At 45.2% G+C, this 21,010-nt stretch overlaps 2 protein-coding genes and 1 pseudogene across 2 annotated transcripts; all 3 read left to right on the top strand.

Moving 5' to 3' along the window:
* Nucleotides 1-616: 616 nt before the first annotated feature.
* On the top strand, nucleotides 617-2,431 carry LOC117849698 (uncharacterized). Its single transcript, XM_034731341.2, has 2 exons — nucleotides 617-1,132; nucleotides 1,317-2,431. The coding sequence occupies exons 1-2, from the start codon at nucleotides 922-924 to the stop codon at nucleotides 1,982-1,984; spliced, it is 879 nt and encodes a 292-aa protein (XP_034587232.1). The 5' UTR covers nucleotides 617-921; the 3' UTR covers nucleotides 1,985-2,431.
* Nucleotides 2,432-4,889: 2,458 nt separating this feature from the next.
* On the top strand, nucleotides 4,890-9,016 carry LOC117849628 (mitogen-activated protein kinase kinase 1). Its single transcript, XM_034731246.2, has 8 exons — nucleotides 4,890-5,210; nucleotides 5,454-5,541; nucleotides 6,044-6,181; nucleotides 6,936-7,160; nucleotides 7,254-7,436; nucleotides 7,543-7,763; nucleotides 8,542-8,587; nucleotides 8,698-9,016. The coding sequence occupies exons 1-8, from the start codon at nucleotides 5,137-5,139 to the stop codon at nucleotides 8,788-8,790; spliced, it is 1,068 nt and encodes a 355-aa protein (XP_034587137.1). The 5' UTR covers nucleotides 4,890-5,136; the 3' UTR covers nucleotides 8,791-9,016.
* Nucleotides 9,017-10,230: 1,214 nt separating this feature from the next.
* On the top strand, nucleotides 10,231-11,796 carry LOC117849629 (uncharacterized; annotated as a pseudogene).
* Nucleotides 11,797-21,010: the final 9,214 nt, after the last annotated feature.

The raw sequence follows: 21,010 nt of genomic DNA, 5'->3' as shown, positions 1-21,010 counted from the left end.
ACTATGTAGCCGGTTCGTGGTTTTGCGGGCACGGGTAAGCCCGCTAATTTTTTACCCGCGGGCACCAACTTAAACCTGCACCCGTGCCTGTGGGCACAAAATAGAATTCGTATCCTCCTCTACCGGGTTTTTGCCCGCGGGCACGCGGGTAATTTGTGACCGTTGCCATTCATAACTGAAAGACTATGTTGTTGTTGTACGTGTCCTCCAAGCCCAGGGTTTTGAAACCTTCGAAGTATTTTCGGTGTTAAAAACTTGCACTATGTTGCAGCACTTCTGTTACAGTTTGCAGCGAATATATGTGAAAACATTGCCATCAGCAACAAAAACAAAAAACGCTGCTCTCAGCAAGATAAAACTCTTCTTTTGCCATTTACTGGTTTTGCAAAACTTAATTTGGTGGTGCAAATGCACAACGACAAGAGTGTAAAAACCAAGAGGGGTGAGGTGACGACTCTAGAAAGTCCCCAAGTGCTCACACATGACAGGAGCATTCCTGAGTGCGGGTGCCCATCACTGACCTCACCACGCACTAGCTGCACTCATCGACCGAGCTGCTCGCTCGATCGCCAGATCTTATACTACGCTCCTCTCTAGCTTTTCTATATATATATATACACAATCCGTGTGGCCAATACAGGGGATCTGGTAGTGTGTATTCATCATACACATCTAGCTAGAATCTAGATCGTACACAAGTGGAGGCATCTATCTGCAGTCTCTTTCTTCTTCCTTTCGATTGATCCAAGCTAAGCTCTGTTGGGACGGCCTTTGTCTCTGTCCGGCGCCCTATTCCCTATTAAGCCCAAGTCGTCGATCGACGGGGACAATTCGAAGGGAGGAGCCGACGACGAGGAGGAGGAAACCACACGCCTGGCCGGGGCTGCAGCAGCAGGAGGAAGAAGTAAAGAAGAGGAGGTGATGGATCACCGATCGATGGCGGCAGCAACCATGTCCATGTGTTGCAGGAACAAGCAGAAGAAGGACGGTGAGCGTAGTAGTAGTGGTGGTGGTGGCAGTAAGCAGGCGGGGATGAGGAAGGGGCCGTGGACGGAGGAGGAAGACGCCCAGCTGGTATGGTTCGTGCGCTTGTTTGGTGAACGCCGGTGGGATTTCTTAGCAAAGGTTTCAGGTTTGCGCGGTGGCGGGTGCATCCCCAAGCATGCGTATGTATATAAATATATATATATTTATATATATGCATCCATGCTTGGGGATTGATCTAGGATGGGCAGTGGCGACCGGTGTTAACCATTTGCTTCCTCTTCTCCTTCTCCCTGCTTTCTTCTCTATGCATGCGTGTCGGCGTACTGCAGGTCTGAGGCGCACCGGCAAGAGCTGCCGTCTCCGGTGGGTCAACTACCTCCACCCGGGCCTCCGCCGCGGCCGCATCACCGCCGACGAGGAGCGCCTCATCCTCGAGCTCCACGCGCAGTACGGCAGCAGGTGGTCGCGCATCGCCAGGAGCCTCCCCGGCCGCACCGACAACGAGATCAAGAACTACTGGAGGACGCGCACCAGGAAGCAGAAGGCAGCGAAGACGGCGGCGTCGGTGTCCTCGTCGTCGACCGTGACCACCACCACCGCGTCCTGCTCCGGCTCTCGGAGCAGCGGCTGCGGCACGGCCGCGTCGTCGTCGGCGGTCACCGGTTCAGCGCTGCGAGAGAGCGGCGGCGGCGGCGGCGCAGAGGACGACGCCGAGCTCGACGAGGCGTCCACCACCGCGGCAAGCCAGCATCACCACCACCACCAGCAGCAGCAGCAGGAAGCGTCGTCCTACACCATGGACCAGTTCTGGAACGAGATCGCGGCAGCCGAGGCGGCGGCGAGCTACATGGTCGACGGCTGGGTAGGAGCGTGTCACCCCGCCGCCGCCGAGCCGCCGGTGATGCCGTCGTCGCCGGTGTGGGAATACTGCTCGGATTACTCGCTCTGGAGGATCGACGACGAAGAGTACTACAAGAAGATGCTCGACGCCTCTTGATGAGCCATCAGCCATGCTTATATATCAGATCATCCACCATGCATCTTCTTCTGCCTTATATTAATCAATCAGTTAGCTTTATTTTTCTGTCTACTAGCTACGATTTCAAAAGGCTAGGTTCGTTTTTCGTTGCATCTGTTTCGTACGTTCTATGTATACTACAGTACATATATATTTGCATCTGTGTATACTGTAATTATACCTGTAACACCTTGCTTGACGCATGCATGCTATGTACGTCGTCATCAGGTCAGGACATGTAGTTCAGTAGTTCACCATCTTATGTTGAATCAGATAATTCAGATCAGAACACACCTGTAGGGATCTGCTGCCTTTTGTGTTCATGCATGTAAGAGTGTGATGATGGGATTGTACTTACGAGTACTCCTATATGAGAGCAGTTACATTAATCAGTAAGTGCTGTCTGAACAGCTGTGTTGTCCTGAATCTTGATGATGATCTTGGTGCTCTTTTCGTGCAACCACAGTACTTCCTTCATTACTTGTGTATTGTATAGTATGTAAATGAGAACTCAATGAGACAAAAAAAAAAGTAGCAAGCATGATGTTGCAATGATCAAAATTAAGTGACAATATAGACAAAGCAGAGCTAATATAGACAGATACAGACCCTAGCTAAAAGAATTAAATTAAATTGTTCCCTGAAATCTTATGCTACGAATCAGCCTAAACGGGAGGAGGCAGTTGAAGGGCACCGTTCTGCAATTCTCCTTCAGTACCACTAGATCTTGGAGTTGGTACACCATGAATATAAGGAAGCTAAAGGCACTCAAGCGCGGCACGCAAGTAATGCAGAATCTGCATCTCGAAAATTTTTACACAATCATATATTCATATTCCATTCCAAGATACCAGTCCAACTAACTGACGGACGGAGTACATGCATGGGAATGGGAATCTAGCTCTCGCTAACCCCCATGCCATGGAAATGGAATGACGGGAGGGACAAGGGACAGCGGCATCCAATCGGGGAATGCCATGCGCGCCATTTGTACGTGCAGTGCAGGTCCCTGTCCGACTTTTCTGTGCGCCATATCCACCTTTCCTCCCCTCCAATTGTAGAAGCAGCTGAGCCCCATCCCAAACAGTGACATTTGACATCAAGCGAGAGCGATTAGTGAGTGATTTAGACCACCTGTGGGATCACAAAGGCATTATCTATCGCAAAATGCTACACCAACAGGCAAAGTGTCCCATTGAATAGAGCCTTGATTCCCATGGATTGCGGCCTTCGTCGATGGAGCCCACATGTCAGTGACACATATAGAGTTGGAGCTAATGAAGAAGGCACTGTATCTTTGCAAGATGGAGATCGTAACAGCGGCGGAAAGCTAGTGATAGGATGGCAGGTCGTTGCCCACATGTACTTCTTGTTTCTTCCTTTCCAAATTGCTGCGGTCCTAACTCCTGATCCTCATTAACCTAGCATTATCGTTGCGCTTTCTTTCACACCCTCTAGCTAGTCCATTGTTCATCACAATTATCTTTTTGGAATCTACCACTCATGAATTAGTAACGATCACAAAACCAAAGATCTATAATTAGGATGTCTTACATCACCCCGTACAAATTATAAAAAGGGTCAAATTTTGTTTATGCGATCAAAGCCATTGGCGTAGATATTAGCACTCAAAGAAAACATTGTTTATAGTTCCGAATTATTCTATATATACATCATCTTTATCATTTTCATGTTGTTAACTTGTAACTCAACTAGAGATAGCTCTTGTCTATTACAATCTAAGCCACTCGATATGATATTGGTGTTGTCGACAATCTTGACACCACAACTCTCTAGTGAGGGGCTGAGGACATGTGACTCCATTCGCAGAAGTCTAGTATATTTCTCTAAACTGGAGCCACTCTAGAATGTTGTAGAAGGGAAGGTATCCTAGAGTAAATAAAATGGAACTCGAGCAATGCTCGTGGATGTTGGATTTAAATGGGCTTGATCCAAATTAATTCAATTAATCTATTTAATATTACAAGACCCATATTAATGCTAGGGAATTAAAGTAGGTAATCCCACATTGGTTATTGAGGAGGATACTAACCAACTTATTAGATGGATTTCGTGTCTCTAAAGTTGGAAAAGGAGAATGGGGAGTCACACGCGCGTGCTCGCTCCTCTTGCTAAAACTTGCTTAATTTTGAAATTAAAATATACCAAAACTTTAAATTTCTAACAGTGTGTGGTGCAAGGGCGATGGTGGTAGGGCTTGTTGTTGAATTGTGGTTTGGTAATTTTCCATGCGCCGATCTGCTCCTTGTTAATTGGATACTTGGATTTTGAGGATAATGAAATTTGAGTCTTTTGTTTGTTTATTAAACAGTCTATCTCCTCAATTTTCTTATAGTTATTTTATAATCTAGCTAATGAGTGAAGCATAAGTTCATTTCTCTAGTATTAGTCAACCTAGCATATTTCTTCCTTTAGAAAGGAAACAAGAACTTAAAGAAAGACAGCCATTTACTTTTTGATATTCTCTCTTTCTAATAATCAATCTGCTGAAGCTATTCGCGAGGGCCTTAGCATTTAAAGTGGATGATAGGGAGATCTGAGATGACAAATGAAGGTGAGACAGCAACTCCATACCACCAGATTCATCGATGAACTTCGCAAATGAATCACAAACTAATTAAGCAGAAAGATAAATGTCTACCATGCCAGGAAAAGCTAGCTAACGAAATGGTATAATCTAAAATGGTACGAGCTTTGGGTGGTATTTGGATGAAATAAAGTGGATTGTTTCGGTGGTGAAAAGCCTAAAGTGAGTGGATTTGCCAGAGAGAAAAACACACACAGAGTCTAGTGTACACATCAGTAACAGTGACCGTCGGATGGAAATCAGATGACGGATGTTGCCCTAGACATTAAAAAAATAAAAAAAAATCTCGACACCAACCTCTCCTCTGACTCCGAGTCTCGAGCCCGTCACCGCCGCCGCCGCTCCAACCCGATCCCGCCGCCCCACCTGCCGCCTCATCTCCCCGCAGGCGTCGGCTCCGCTCCTGGTACTCCCGAAGCAACAAGAACTAGCTTCTGTCTCCTTGATCCTCCCGGAGCCGCGAGTCCTATCCCCATCTTCCACTAAGAAACCCTAACTCTCCCTGCCAAGGGGCGAGGAGGCCATGAGGGGGAAGAAGCCGGTAATGGAGCTGAAGCTCGCGGTGCCGGCGCAGGAGACCCCCGTCGACAAATTCCTGTCAGTATCCTTGTTTTCTTATCCTAAAAATAGCCTCCTTTTATCCCCCCTCATTTATTTTTCCAATTTTAGTTACCGGTTTATGGTTTCATGTGATGGGGATGACATTTGTAAATCACATGTGGTTCCGGATCATGAATAATTTTTTAGTCCCTTTGATTTGATCTTGAGTTCAATGTTTAGTTTTCAGTAGTTATTGTACAACAACTGAATTGATGTCTTTGATCGCTGGTGCCATTTTAGGACGGCGAGTGGTACATTCAAGGATGGTGAACTACGGCTTAATCAAAGAGGCTTGCGGCTTATCTCCGAGGAAAATGGAGATGAAAATGTGAGTCCTGGATCGGCAACTACTGCTTTTGCTGTTTGTTGATTCATCTGACTGTGCTCCTGTGGAATGTACCTCTTATCGTAACATTGATGGTTTGCATAGAAGCACGTGTACCAGTTCACCGGGCAGACATTGTGCATATGTACTGAATTCCCCATTTCGATTAAATGCACGGTGCTGGCGCAACTCAGATGCCCGTGCTGCTTTATGGAGCACAATGGTGCAGATTGCAGAGGAACCTTTTGTGTTTCAAAATGTTGATTTTTCATTTTATATTAACCTTTATGAACAAATGTGGATTTGGCATGTATGTAGTTAATATTTTGTACACTACCAGAAGTTTTTCCAGTTAGTGGGAACATAACATGTTTTCAGTTTCTGTGATTGATCATCATACTCAGCTTGAACTCCTATAAGGATATCTTTTTCTCTAGTTTGTATTTGTGTTAGTATTTGTTTAGTGATCATGCAGTTTCTGAACTTGGGTTGCATCTTTCCCCAGCAATCGACAAACCTGAAGGTGGAAGATGTACAGTTATCAATGGATGATCTTGAGATGATTCAAGTCATTGGTAAAGGGAGTGGTGGTGTTGTCCAGCTAGTGCGGCACAAATGGGTGGGGACATTGTATGCCTTGAAGGTAATTTTCAGCACACTAATTTCTCCCTGTGCACTCCTAGTCAATTAGTCTAGTAGACTATTACTCTATTAGTTTCATCTTCCCATATAGACCATCATTTTGAGTGGTGACTCAATATTGATATTGGAAATATGCATTTTGCTCAAACCAGAGCGATAGGAACATTTCTTCACTATATAAACTATCCAATCCACTTATTAAATATAGAACGGTCAGTGTATATTATTTTACTTCAGATACAAGAACATTGTTAGTTTCATACCCTCATTTTACTATATTGCTATTCTTTATGTTTCTTCTTTCTTGGCATGGAAATATTTTTTTTAGGTGGAATATGGAAATCTATATATTCAAACTTTTTCGAACAGATTTCCTGCATGTTATATCTTGTTATGGCAATTAGAATCATCTGAATGTAATGATTTGATTGTTGAACTTGGTAATGTCATATTGTCATGGCAGCACTAATTTGAATGCACAAAGATGGTGGATGCTAAATGATTGGTAAAGCACTTACATCTAGCACCAGCTTATGTGTCCATATGAAATAACTGGAAAAACTATTTTTTTAATGAATACTGATGGTAAGAATTTGAGTACATCAGGTAATGTATTTTTGTCTGAAATTTTTTGGAGAATTGCCTCTGGTGATAGCAGTGTTGTGGCATTTCACTAATATGACATTTCCGTTGAACTCCATATGATATTTATAGGCCACATGTTACATTAACCAGTAGCGCAATTACTTCTGCAGGGTATTCAAATGAACATTCAGGAGTCAGTGCGCAAACAAATCGTACAAGAGCTCAAGATTAATCAAGCAACACAGAGTCCACATATAGTTATGTGCCATCAATCTTTTTACCACAATGGTGTGATATATCTTGTTCTTGAGTACATGGATCGCGGATCTCTTGCGGACATCATTAAGCAAGTGAAGACTGTTCTGGAGCCATACCTTGCAGTACTTTGCAAGCAGGTACGAACAAAATCTGCTTAAATTTAAACATTTGTTGGAACTTGAGGCCACATTTTCACACAGCTAATATCGAGAAGTATTTTGTTAATTCAGGTATTGGAGGGTTTGTTGTATCTTCATCATGAAAGGCATGTGATTCACAGGGACATAAAGCCGTCTAACTTGTTAGTCAACCGTAAAGGTGAAGTAAAGATTACTGATTTCGGGGTCAGTGCAGTGCTAGCAAGTTCAATGGGTCAGCGGGATACATTTGTTGGAACCTACAACTATATGGCAGTATGTTTTGACTTAGTAATTTTATGTGATTGCTAGTTTAGGTTCATTAGTGACTGGAATGCTTAAAATGTCTGTTGACAGTTCTTAACTATTCTTCCTTCTTCAGCCTGAGAGGATTAGTGGAAGCTCTTACGACTACAAGTGCGACATATGGAGTTTGGGACTGGTGATACTTGAGTGTGCCATTGGCCGGTTCCCCTATATACCTTCAGAAGGAGAAGGTTGGATAAGCTTCTATGAACTTCTTGAAGCAATTGTTGATCAGCCACCACCTTCTGCACCTGCAGATCAGTTCTCTCCAGAATTCTGCTCATTTATCTCCTCTTGGTATGTTAAACATCCTTTTTCTGTAATTTTGCATGAAAAAAGGTCCCATTTATTGTCTTCCTGCTTGCTATTGTACTGAGTTAATTCGAGCAAAATTTCATTTATCTTAAAATTGGTCTTGCAATTTAACTACTGGGAACACACTGCAACTATCTCATTATTGTGTGCTGATCAAAGACACTGCAAGGTTGACTTTCTGATCAATAGCTCAGTGGGTAAAATTTCCACAATAGATTTGTTTGCTTGCTGACTTGGCTTCACTCTGGAGCTGTAGTCATGGGATTATTAATCAAGGACATAGATTCAGTGCTACGGATGCAATGCGTCACTTGTTGGTTGTCTCGCCATTATGTCATACTATATATTACATAAGCACACTATCTTAACCTTTAAGAAAACTTTGTTCAACTGTTCAAAGTACCTCTTCAACCCTTGAAACATCAAAGTGTACTACTTTAGCTAAAGTGTAATGTTTGACTCATCGACATTCTATTTGAACTGCATGCCTTTAATGACACTGGCCATAATTTTTTATGACAAAAGATAATAATTGATAAGAGAATGAGATATCCCAATATGGTGATTTTTTCTAGATTAATAAAGCATCCCTTTGTTGTGATTTGTGACTGCACCTATCTGAAAAAAGCTTTCGTTTCAATAATGCGCACTAGCCGTTTTCGAATTCTGCTCGACTGCCATCATAATTTCATGAAGAGTTTCGTTAAGAAATTATGATTAGTGCTTAATTAGTTTTATATTTTGCTATATTGCTTGGCAGCATACAGAAGGATCCAGCAGAGAGGATGTCTGCTTCAGAACTCTTGGTCAGTCCTTCAAGTTTTGACTTAGTAGTTTTCTGATTGATAACTTGATATTACTGTTTCCACCATTCATTTTTGTTAGTGGTGCTGAGTTACCCTTTCTGTTGTTGCAGAATCACCCTTTCATCAAGAAGTTTGAGGGTAAGGATTTGGACCTGCGGACTCTTGTGGAGAGCCTGGAGCCTCCGATGAACATACCCGAGTAGACTGCCATTAAGATGGATCGACGATCCTTTTGCAATGTATTCAGGATCACCGTGGTGGCCTCTTGATATCCGCACATATTTCTCCTGAACCGCGTGCATCATGTCCCTAATCGTGGGATGCTGTGTGTATGTTCTTGATTGCCGCAGAAAAATGTCCCATGGATCATTTTGACACCCAAGCTCCTTTTATTGTGTTCCTTAATAGAATGTTTCTTGTAGCAGAGTATCTCTTGAAAAGGCTCTCCATCTAGTTCCTGATGCATTAGACTGGTTTCACTGTGAATGTTTCTTGTGACAAATTTGATTTTTCATTGTAAGTTGCATGAGTCTACGCATCAAATGGAGGGAGAAAATGTGATGGGAGTTGAAACAAGACAGAAAATGCAGGATATATCTGGGCATTCTAAGCATGACGCGAGCATGCATGATTTGCATCTTTAATTTCGCGTTGATCCCCAATAATTAGAAGAGAACAGATTCCCTCATTATTTTATTTCAAAAGGATGCAAGGATATGCTTACGAATTGCAACATGCTGATTAACAAGCATAGCCTGTTTCAACCGCCATCACTCATATCAGTGAATATGCTTAATGATAAGGTAGCCATCGTCCATCAGTGTAATCGTCTAGAAGCAAAGCTTTCAAGAATCACATCGACGACTAATGGTAAGATGAAGCTAGCCATTATGAGGTGACTCATTAGGCTAATCCCAATGAAATTCCCAATGAGGATTTCATTTTGATGTTTCCAAGATAGCCACATAAGCAACAAGAAAATGAAATAGTATTTGAAACTGCCTTTCCCAATACAAAATTTCATGGTGTGGTTTCATAGACTCCTAATAACATTTAGTTTCATGAATCATAGAGAGCTGGTTTCTGTGTATAGGTGGTTTCATCTAGATGAAACTGGTATCATCTCTCTCTTCTTAAATTAAATACCATATCATCAAAAAATCCTATGTGGCATGCTAATTAATGGTAATAAAACTCTATGAAACTTCCCATTGGAAGTAGCCTTAGTAGTTAAGCAATTAAGATTGGCTTCCGTCTGATATTTTCTTGTCTGATCTTCTCACTAAATTCCGTGGACTTCATTACGGAGTAGCTCTTTTTCTTGTTCCTGAGCACCAAATAAGGATATGACTCTCGCCAGCTGTTTATACCCACTCCAGTATAAAAAAAAAAGATACAAGTGAAGTTCTAGATTAGTTTTGTCAGCTTACATTTAAATTTTGACCGAACTTTTAAAGGTGGTATGGCTAAGCCTGTTTTCAAAATCAAAAGTAGTTTAAAAATATCATTTAGTCATATTTTGTACACATTTTACACTAGTCATAATTGGTCAAAGCAGTTGCTTGTATTGTATCACTGATCAAAATTAAACGACACTTGTTTGTAAATGTAGGTATTAGGCAAGATATGCAGCTAGCTTCTATCATGCGGGCGGCACTGATCCAGCCGCTGAGCTCACCACGCACCATTCGGCACTCACCTGCCTGCTCGATCCATCTCTAATCTGTTAGCCATATCCACCATTAATTATATTCTGCTCATGCTTTCTCTCTCTCTCTCTAATCTCTCTCCCTCTAACCTCATGTGAACCTGATATAAAGGGGAGGCCAGGTGAAGGGAAGGAATCAAACTAGCTAGCTAGCTGCCTAGTTCTTCTTCCTCCTCTCGATCGATCGATCAAGCATCCAGGCTCGATCTTACTTTATTTTTCTGTCGCCTCGACGCCGGCGGGAGAGCGACCACCATGTCCATGTGTAGCAGGAACAAGGACGGCGAGCAGATCATCATCAGGGCCGGCGGCGCGGCGGCGGCGGCGGCGCCGGCGACGATGAGGAAGGGCCCGTGGACGGAGGAGGAGGACGCGCAGCTGGTACGGTTCGTCCGCCTGTTCGGCGAACGCCGATGGGATTTCTTAGCAAAGGTGTCAGGTTTGCGCGGTGGCGGGTGCATCGATCCGTCCCCATGCATGCCTCGCGAGCATGCGTGAGGGCCGATCGACCAAGGTCCACGGGCAATGGCGTGAGGTGTTAACCGTTTGCTTCTTCTTCTCCTTCGGCTCTTCTCCGTCACCGTGCTGCAGGTCTGAGGCGCACCGGCAAGAGCTGCCGCCTCCGGTGGGTCAACTACCTCCACCCGGGCCTCCGCCGCGGCCGCATCACCGCCGACGAGGAGCGCCTCATCGTCCAGCTCCACGCGCAGTGGGGCACCAGGTGGTCGCGCATCGCCAGGAGCCTCCCCGGCCGGACGGACAACGAGATCAAGAACTTCTGGAGGACGCGCACCAGGAAGAAGGCGCTCGAGGAGAGGCGGCACGGCGGCGACAAGACGGCGACGGCGGCGTCGCCTCTGTCCTCCTCTGTGACGACGGCGTCCTGCTGCCCTGGCTCTCCGACCACGCCGTCCTCGTCGGCAGCGGCATCATCCGACGATTCAGCGCTGCGGGAAGGCAGCGGCAGCGGCAGCGGCGGCGACGACGCCGAGCTCGAGGAGGCGTCGACGGCCACTGCGGCGAGCCAGCACCAGCAGCCGCAGGAGTACTGCTGCACCATGGACCAGCTGTGGAACGAGATCGCGGCAGCCGATGCGGCGGCGAGCTACGTGCTCGACGGCTGGGGAGCCGCTGGCCATTGTTATTATGGTGCGGCCGCTGAGCCGCCGCCGATGCCGTCGTCGCCGGTGTGGGAGTACAGCTCGGATTATTCGCTCTGGAGAATCGACGACGAGGAATACTACAGGGAGACGATGCTCGACGCCTCCTGATCCGTCGATGCATATGATATCGATCCATCCATTCATCTTTCATATGCTGGTAGAGCTAGATTATTATCTGAATGCTCTGCATGCGACGAGTGTTTTCACATCATTTGTACGTGTAAGAGAAAAATTAGGAGCGATGATGAGCGAGGTAGATTATCATGGTGAGAGAACTGTGTATTGATGGTAGCTGAAGTAGTGACTGTCTGAATATATAGTTTCAATTGTCTGAATCACATCACCTGATGCTTGTAGCCTGTACTTGCTCGTGCAGCTTAAAAATCGATGATATGGTGGTCCTATTTGGATACGCTTCTCCTAGTCACGCTTGGATTATAATCTAAGCGAAGATTTTCTCGCTTCTCGTTTTTCGTTTCTCGTAGTTTAAATCTCTGAAGCGGCTTACCACATAAGCGAGAATCGGTGGAAATAAGCAAAGCACTTGGCGGGATTCTCGCTTATTTCCACCTTTTGATTCATAAATGCTGGTGGAGGTGGTGGCACGATTACATGGTGATGGTGATGGGCGAGGTTCCTATCGATATATGGTGGCAAAAGCCGTCCTAAATTGATTTTTGAGAGTCGCCGGCGAAACCCACCTTGGTTTTCCAACAAGTGGATAACAACATTTGCAGGAGCTGTTCATCACTATTGAAGCGTTTATCTTTGTGACTCCCGCACCATCCCTATGGAACTTGCCGTTTGTGTATACTTTGTGCCGTCTACTTCCTCTCTACTCTTCATGGGAACGTTAGCACTGGTTGTTGGCTGCTGTTGTGACTCAACGAATGTCTTTGTTTGGTGCCTCTCTTTCGTCAACACTCTTCTTGAATCTGGTATTTACTCCACTTCCGCCATTCCCCAGCCCTCTAAGGTTTCCTCCCCTTCGACAGCGTTGGATGGTGATCTATGGAGCCCAAATTTGTGGTAGGTGGTGCCATCCACTTCAAGGGAGGTTGCCGTATCCGATGAGTTTTGGCTTGCGAGTTCTTCACCATGATTATGTATTGGCGCCCGGTGCCCTCTATTCCCGGCTCCGCTCGCATTAGTGAAGATTTTTTTATTCATAATAAGTAAACAACCGCACAAGTGAGTTGTAATCTTTGGTCTCTCTTGAGCTGATTGGAGTGTGTCTATACAAAGAAAGAAAATTATGGAGCATGCATGCAGATAGTATAGAATCAGCGCCGAAAAGAATGTATTCATACTATACTACTACCAGTCTACCATATTCCAATAAGATAGTGTACCAGCAAGCAATTTTGAGAGAGCGCACGCATGCATGGCGGCAAGGGTTGCCAGCCTGCAGGGGACAAAGTGGGAATCCAATAACAGAACCCTCGCAGCATATGTGATGAGAGAGAGATGCTCAGGATGAGAGAGAGAGAGGCCAGGAGAGCAGGCATCAGCCAGATAGGCCGCCGGCAGAGCAGGAACAGCCAGACCCTCCATTGTTGGTGCAGGTCCCTATCCAACTTTTTCCCATCAGCTGCGTGTACCGCCACCTTTTCCATCCCTCCAATCGCGTCCGATTCCAACCCCATCGCAAGCTAACACCAAGTTTTTTTTTCTTTAATTATCTAGCAACTAGCAATTTTGAGAGGGGTCGTAAGAGATTAGTGGGTGATCCACATCTCAGCTGCGTGTGAGGCCGGCCGTACGTATCTTGCACTGTTGCACAGCGGAAAATGCTACGCGTACGTATACCCAACAGAAACAGAGAAATGATCCTTTGGTCGATCTCCTGCCTCAGTTTGCGGAATCCACGTGTCAGTGACACATAACCTAACGAAAAGACCTAATTTGGTATACACGTGCCGACACACGCTTCTCTTTGTAGGGCATTGAACCTCGGCCTTGCCGGTGTGGGAAAAGGCCAAGTGGCTTTTGTGATAAGGAGGTTGAATGAACACTACTACTCTATTATTAGAATAAAATTGTGGTGGAATGGAGATTAAAGCTGGTGTGATTAGGAGGCTAGCTAGCTGCAGGTTGCACACTACTCACACAATGCAAGTCTTGCCTTTTTCTTTCTTTCTTTTTTCCTGCATGCATGCCTAGCTACCCTTTGGTCCTAACCTGATTAACCTAGCATTATCATATCATTGTAAAATCATTTTTACATCCACTAGCAGCCCAGCTCTTGTAGTGGCATGTTCACCACACAACCTCTGCTTCTTTTTTTAGTGCGCGCGCTTGAGTGCAGGCATGCCGGCCCTCTTGTAGTGTGCTAGCTGCTTGTATAAACTGGGCCACACAGGTAGATGCATGATGACCTCACATCCGCTAAAATTTTGTTCGCCACTGTGGCCAGCTCTTCTCGAATTCTCGATCACCTTTTCTCTCTCTTTTCCTTTTGTCACGGAGGAAACCAATTGGTATTTTAATACCTTTCTTTTCTTTTCTTTTCTTTCATAAGCATGGAAAATGATCGATCGAGAAGAGATGAGGGGATCCAGGAAGAATCGATATAGCTAACTAACTGATTATAATTTTTTCTTTTCTTTCATATGCATGAAAAGCTAGATAGCCTGCTTACCTAAACCCAAGCATCGCCTGCATGGCATTGCATGATTAGAGGACGTGGCTGACTGGCTGTGTGATTATGTCCTCTAACGATCAGGGATGATATATCATCTTTGGCAAAGTCTTTGTTAGTCTTAAAATCTATCGGTCTAATCTTCCATAGACTGTTGCATTCAACTATGCTCACGCCAGTAATGTGCTTTCAAAAATACAATTTTCACAACAGATGAATAGGTTCTTTCTTTCCCACTGATGATCCTTTCATTTTCGAATTTATTCTCACCACTTTCTATGTTGTACTTTGACATAAAGAAAATGTTGGCGATGACTAGTTATTGAACATGTCTGCATGTTGTTGATTAATCCAGAATTAAATTAGTTAATTCATAAAAACTGTCATTTTTCAGAAATTGTATGATATGATGTATTCTCGGAAGACAATGTCTGGAGCAGGATAATATCATCCATTGTCTTAAATAAAAATCATTTCATGAATGGTTAAATGCCCTCGCGCTTTGCTTATGTGGACCTCACCTTATCCTGGGCCAGAAACCCAGAAAGGAGATGTGCAGCCGCCGCATCGACCCGGTCGGTGGTCCGGTCCAAATGCGCCGGGATTCCTATGGACCTCGGGTGCGAAAGCCTTGAAAGCCTTGATAATCACTGCTGGGCCTGGCAGCTTGTGCGCTCGGCTTTTGGGCCTACAGACTTTTCGGCCCATCCTTGCCAGTGATGCCATAGCCCATCACAGATGAAACTACCCTGGAACTGCAAGCCTTCAAGTCTGGCTCACATTACAAGAGCGAAAATACTTTGGATTTGTTGTTCCCAATGAGCCAAGTTGGACACTGATGACTTCCAACATAAGTCTGGCCAGTGAAATTCTGAAAAAAAAATTTGCTCAAGTTAGTCCTATGATGATGATGCCATAGAAGAATCAGTGAAGACGACTGTTGAAGGGACAGGAAAAAAGAAAAGGAATACATGCCCGTGGGCTGAGCTACGACTTTTGGGCTTTGTAAGCTACAACACTTACGGCGTGCAGAGCGGAAAGTAGCACCCTTACCCTCTAGAGACCTGACGAAGTCATCAGTCTTGAGTCATGCATGCAGGTTGGTCGATCTGGACCTCCCATCTACCTCCTTCCCTGCCTGCCTCCATTGAACAGTCGGTCAGATTTCGCAACGAGATGCTACCACTAATCAGCAGCTTTGACAGGAAACAACGAGACCTGCTGCACCGCATGTGTGCTGCTGAAAGCGAGGTCATTCCATGATTTGAGATTAGAAAAGATGCATGAGCGGTTAAAAACCAGCAAGGTTTGACCTGCCATTTTTTACCACCCGACAATGACTTGGACTGATGGAGTGATGGATGGATGGATGGATGGCGACCTCTACCTGACATGACGCAACTTTACCCCACAGACGGTCTGCGCTGAGCAGAACAGCAGCTTCTTTTCTTTTCAGATTCTGAGATAGGGCTGTTTGGATAATGGCGGATACGGCTAAATATATTTAATTATAAAATTAATTGCAGAATCTCTAAACTAATTCGCGAGACGAATCTATTAAGCCTAATTAACTTATCATTAGTAAATGGTTACTGTAGCACCACATTATCAAATTATGAGCTAATTAGGTTTAATAGATTCGTCTCACGAATTAACCTTCATTTGTGTAATTAGTTTTATAATTAGACTATATTTATACTCATAATTAATATTCAGATATCCATGTGACACGAGCTAAAGTTTAATCGCTGTGAGCCAAACAGCCCCTTAGTAATTTACCTGCTGCTGTACCGTCAGCTGACCATTGTTGACCTGAAACTTCAACAAATTGCATCAGTAACACGTAGCACATCACAAAAAGTTCCTCAGTCCTTGGACAAAACCATACGAATTTTTTCTGCACAATCGAATTAACATAACACGAAGAGACACGAATTCCGGAATAAAATTAGCCCTTCTTTTTTTTTTTCTGAGGGCTACCTGAGATGTGACTTCAGAATGTGGGCACGCCACAAAGGGCGACAGGAGACGTATACTGTACAATACAAATCGAGTGTACATTGAATGTACATGCAGCAGGGATGTACGTAGCGATCGGCCATGTATACGCCACAAATCTTGTGGATGGATGTATATATCTGTCGGTGTACGCATCCATTTTGGAATTTCTTGATGCAGTCCACACCAATGCTTCTTTTTTGCCTCTCCATTCCCACTCCCCTGGTGACCCGTGTGCAGTGCAGTGGTCCTCTCCTGCTGAAGTCCGGATTCATACCTGCATGAAAGCGTATCATGCTAACCTACCCAGATAGCAGCAGCTCTCAGGTGAGAACGTGCACCTAGATACATGTCGGTTTGTGCCGCTGGTATTACTAATTACGTAGCCAAACTGCTAATTATTAGCACATGATTTAATCCAAACTCGGTCAATAGAGCAGTAAGAGTGTACTGTGATCCTTTTTTATATGATTTCTTGACCTAGTTTTTTTTAAAATGATTTATTGACCATTATCTTACTATGTACTGTGTGGCCCCCACTACCAGGGCCGCATCTTGTAAAAATCTTTCGTATTTATATTATCCAAGCAAATACAGGTATTATCTTTGCTTATAGCTTGTCCTGTAAAAGGGGGGGGGGAAAGGGTTTCGGCAAAATGGAAATGAAAATAAAAGCAACAAGGACAGAGATCAAATTGGATTATACGGATAACTGTCGTATAGCAACTCCTGTACTGTACCGGCGGGCTGCTGGGGTGGTCCAGTTCTTCGAGCAGACAAGTCGACGTGCAGGAGATGGAGCAGACGAAGAAGCGAATTTAATGCACGATGATCATAGGGAGGGAGAGTACGTATATATCTTCAGCGTGACCCTTATCCAGAATTTAAACCATGTGGCGCACATCGATCCCTGGTCCATGGTTATCTTCTGGCCCGTATGGTACAGTATCATTTGGTTTTCAGGCAGCCACAAAAGGAATAATGGATGGACCACGGATATATTCATGCTACTCCCGCAGTCCTCGCTGCATGAATTGCAAGATCTAATCGAGAGCTTGCTATTAATTAAATGCGCTTGAAAAATGAGCTTTTTAGTTATCTACTTCCTCCGTTTCAAAATATATGTCGTTTTAGCATTTGTAGATAAATATATTTTGCTATATATTTAAATATAACCAAATATTTATGTGCATAGCAAAATCTATATATATAGAAAGGTCAAAACGACCTACATTTTAGAATACGGACAGCAGTTAAAAATTTATGGTAAATAGAAATTTACAGACAAAGAAAGAACAAACCGTGTGAGCGAGCCAAGGCCAAGTGGCAAGTACATGCAAAAGAAAAACACGGTCACTTTTCAAGGAACAAAGGGAAAAGGAAGAACTGGCCGGTAAAGGAAGAAAATAATATATTATACAGCTATGTTTGATTTTTCCTGTCCTGATGTCCTCTCTCTGTACTACTATATCATATTATACTCATGTATATAAATATTAATGGGGCTGCTGAATGGCGACGGGCATGGCCCCTGGTCTCGGCCAGGAGGAACAGCACCCGATGCAAGTTGCAGCCGGCACCACATAAGCGCGCGCGCACGCAACGCTAAGGCACGTACGAATTTGAGATGCATGCATGCATGAAATGAAACGAAAACGGAGCTACTAGAAAAAAAAAACCAGAGATCATAAGCACCACATATACGAGCAACACAAATGAGAATATGGGTGCAACCTGCTTTTGCTTTTACAAAAATTAAAAATTAATCAAAGAGACTAAAAACCATATGTGCTTTTGTCAAAAACTGCTTTTGCTTTAAGTACAAAACCAAAAGCACCTTCCCTTCTGCTTTCAAGTGCTTTGGAGAAAAAATTACCCACCTGCCACTGGTTATGAACGTATCAGTTCGTTTTTCTCCCCCGTTCTATTTCTCCCGCACGCGCAATCCGTCCGCCTCCTCCCGCCACCCCCGGCGGCAGCACGGCCCGGCCACGAAGCACGGCCATGGCGTAGGCCGCAACCGATGACTCGAACCGCAAGGGCGGGGGCGGCGCTTCGCGGCCGTCGAGCGGGGTTGGAGGGCGCATGCACGACTGGGTTAGGCGGCGCGGCTGCTTGAGTGAGCAGGCGCCGCTCGTGAAGCGGGCCGCCAACTAGCGCTGACATGGCTGGTGCTGTGGCCGAGGGGTGGCACAGGACGCGGATGCCGTCCGGCACGGGCGCAAGGCGTGGGAAAGCCGTGGGCTCCGGCGAGGTAGGAGGTGGAGCGCCGCCGAGCTGCAAACCTCGACGCCATGGGGGCTATGGGCGAAGATGTCTCGGTGGTGGTGGAGAAAGTTGAGTTGGAGAAGAAAAAAGGATGAGGATGAAAGGATGCCCAAGCTCAAGTCCACCGCAACCACCTCACCGTCGCCGGTCCGATTCACAGCCGTGGGTTGGCATCCGATCGATTCCTCGCAGCCACAGCTTCCTCAAGACATCCCACATCCATTTTTTTGCTCACCGGCCGCTCTCCCTTGCTGTGCAGTGCTCCCGACGTCGCTCCCCATTAGCCCCCGTCCGTCCTTGTTCGCCGCCCGCCGCCACCCCTGGACCTGCATTGCGCCGCCTCTTCCTCGTCGTTGTCCCTTTGCTGGTGAGCTCCACGGCCTTTGGGCACTGTGTGCCCACCTTCCCTGCCGCCGGCCAGGGCCACGGCTGGCCATGTGCCGTGTGCCGTGCGCCGTGCCGCCCGTGCCTGTGCGCGCGTGCATGGGGGTGCTGTGAGAGAAGAAAGGGAAGGAGGGGGGTACGGGGAAGTTTCAGGGACCTTTATGCAAGAGTTAAATAGATCTGAGGGTTGAAATGCAAGATGACCGCGGTTCACAGCTACAGCTTCACGGCTACTCTAACCAAACGGCCTCCTGCTTTTCTCACAGCTACTTTTTAACAGTCCACATCTCGCAGCAGCTTTTCCAAAATTCACAACCCAACCGAACAAACACTGTGAGAGACCGGAAGTCGCAGCCTAAGCGGCGGCTAGCCCTTAACTTCCTTTCAATTTTGCATTGGTCGTTGATTTGGACGCCACGATTTGACACGAATTTAATGCCGCACGCTATTTAAGTGTGTACTAGAGTATGGTAATGTTTTCATATATAGACCTTTTTTCCATCCTAGAAGTTTTCCGGGTGCTTTCTGGGCCGGCTACATGTGTTAGTTGTAGATCCAATGGTTCAAAATTCAGGTGGGGTGCATTACACTAAACAAGCATTTGTTTTCCGTGGACTTATTAAATCAACTGAGATTAAAGATAACATCTGCGCTATTATTGGTTAGCGATAGATACTTTCATCTTCTTTTTAAATATAGAGAGATATTGCCCCTTTCTTCGACGACCATTATTTATATGCTCTAAAGCCTCTGACAAACTGTAAAGAAACCAACGACTTGGACTATATGTAGGCACGGTTTTTTAATATAGCATATATATTATATAGATATGCAGACATGCATATTTTGCACAGTACAAGGACGTGTATGTGTATACTATATGTATACTAAATAAACGATATCTTTTGCGATATAATGAGCTAGCCGACTCTCAATGATTATTAGCAGCTAGCTGGCCAATCATCGCCTGTGTCTACATGTCGGTCTCCTATGTTTAGCCCAATTGATTAATGGTAAGTATGTTAGGGCTGTGATGTACAGTACGTGCGTGGCAGAAGGTCGTGGCTCTCATGTCAAACCGCCTTTGTTTAGCGACGCCAGTGGTTGCTGGTTCTTCGCATGTAGTCCCTCGCTCGCTCGCTCTCTCTCGCCCAACGTCGTATCTCTTTATTTTGTTCGTGTACTCTGAATGAAAGCGAGTGCACTATATAAAAACAAGTCCATCACTCCATCTATATATTAATTCAAGATCAGTAGTAGTCAAGAAAGTGCTGTTTATTCTTTTTTTGTATTGGTTTAAGTACTATATCCAGGTAGACAAGCTAGCATAAATTCAGCTCGGCTGGATTTTAATTATTTTCATGTCTGTTTGTCTATGCCCTTGTTTGGATTTTGGAACAGTAGAGAAGCATTCGGAACTCAAAGTGGCACTACTTGCTCCGGCTCAAAATATGGAACTTGTACCATATTTGAGTATACGAGTATGGCCTATCCTTTAGCTATTTCCCTATGTAATTCTCATGCGTGTACTGCTAATTTTCGAGATTCCAAGCAAATTAACTAGCTCTACCTCTAATGGTCGTGCGTGCCAACAACGCAGCTCACACGGAGGGAAGCTGTGCACCGGTTGTGAGGTCTCCCGGCGATCCAGCCGGTCTCCAACGGCGGCGACCGCGACACGTGGTGGCGACGGCACAGGCGGGGCCCTCCCGACTCCCCTGTCGTGTTGCGCGCCGCACGTGTACGAGCGTGTGACACGTGGGCCAATCGGGCACGCCAGGCCGGGGCGAGGCCCCCACCGCCACACATGGGGGCCATATGCGGGGAGCGCGCCGCGAATACGACAAACGCGTCGGGCGCCGCGCGTGGGCCCACTCCCTCCTTTTCTTCTTTTTTTCTCTTCTTTCTTTCCTCACAAGCAAACGTCCCCGGCACCAAAAAAAAAAAAAGCGAAAAAATGCTAATCTAAATATTTCCATTGATAAGGGTTCATCCTTGTCACTAGTTTTTGGTTGTGTTAATTAAGATACCGTGACAGTGGTTCGTGAAATACGATCCTGCTACATGATTACCAACCTGCGGTGTTCGAGCGTATGATGATATTCTAATCTAGATATGTTTATCATGTTTCCACACAAATTACAAGGCGGCTAAGACATATCATGTGCCTTTTTTGTGTATAGTATGTGAGCAGTATTATAGATGAGAGAGTGTTGGCTTAGGTGACCTAGAGTTACAATCGTTGCCCTCGTCGTAAGTGT

Source organism: Setaria viridis, chromosome 3 (genome assembly GCF_005286985.2).
Source record: "Setaria viridis chromosome 3, Setaria_viridis_v4.0, whole genome shotgun sequence".
Classification (NCBI taxonomy): domain Eukaryota; kingdom Viridiplantae; phylum Streptophyta; class Magnoliopsida; order Poales; family Poaceae; genus Setaria; species Setaria viridis.
Note: the sequence above shows the minus strand (reverse complement) of the source record. Positions and strands in the feature narration are given on the sequence as shown.

Excerpts from the sequence above, each read along its gene's own strand:
- LOC117849698 (XM_034731341.2), top strand. The coding sequence starts at position 922 with ATGGATCACCGATCGATGGCGGCAGCAACCATGTCCATGTGTTGCAGG. Across the intron at positions 1,133-1,316 it reads TTTCTTAGCAAAGGTTTCAG|GTCTGAGGCGCACCGGCAAG; the intron begins GTTTGCGCGGTG and ends GGCGTACTGCAG.
- LOC117849628 (XM_034731246.2), top strand. The coding sequence starts at position 5,137 with ATGAGGGGGAAGAAGCCGGTAATGGAGCTGAAGCTCGCGGTGCCGGCG. Across the intron at positions 5,211-5,453 it reads ACCCCCGTCGACAAATTCCT|GACGGCGAGTGGTACATTCA; the intron begins GTCAGTATCCTT and ends GTGCCATTTTAG. Across the intron at positions 8,588-8,697 it reads TGTCTGCTTCAGAACTCTTG|AATCACCCTTTCATCAAGAA; the intron begins GTCAGTCCTTCA and ends CTGTTGTTGCAG.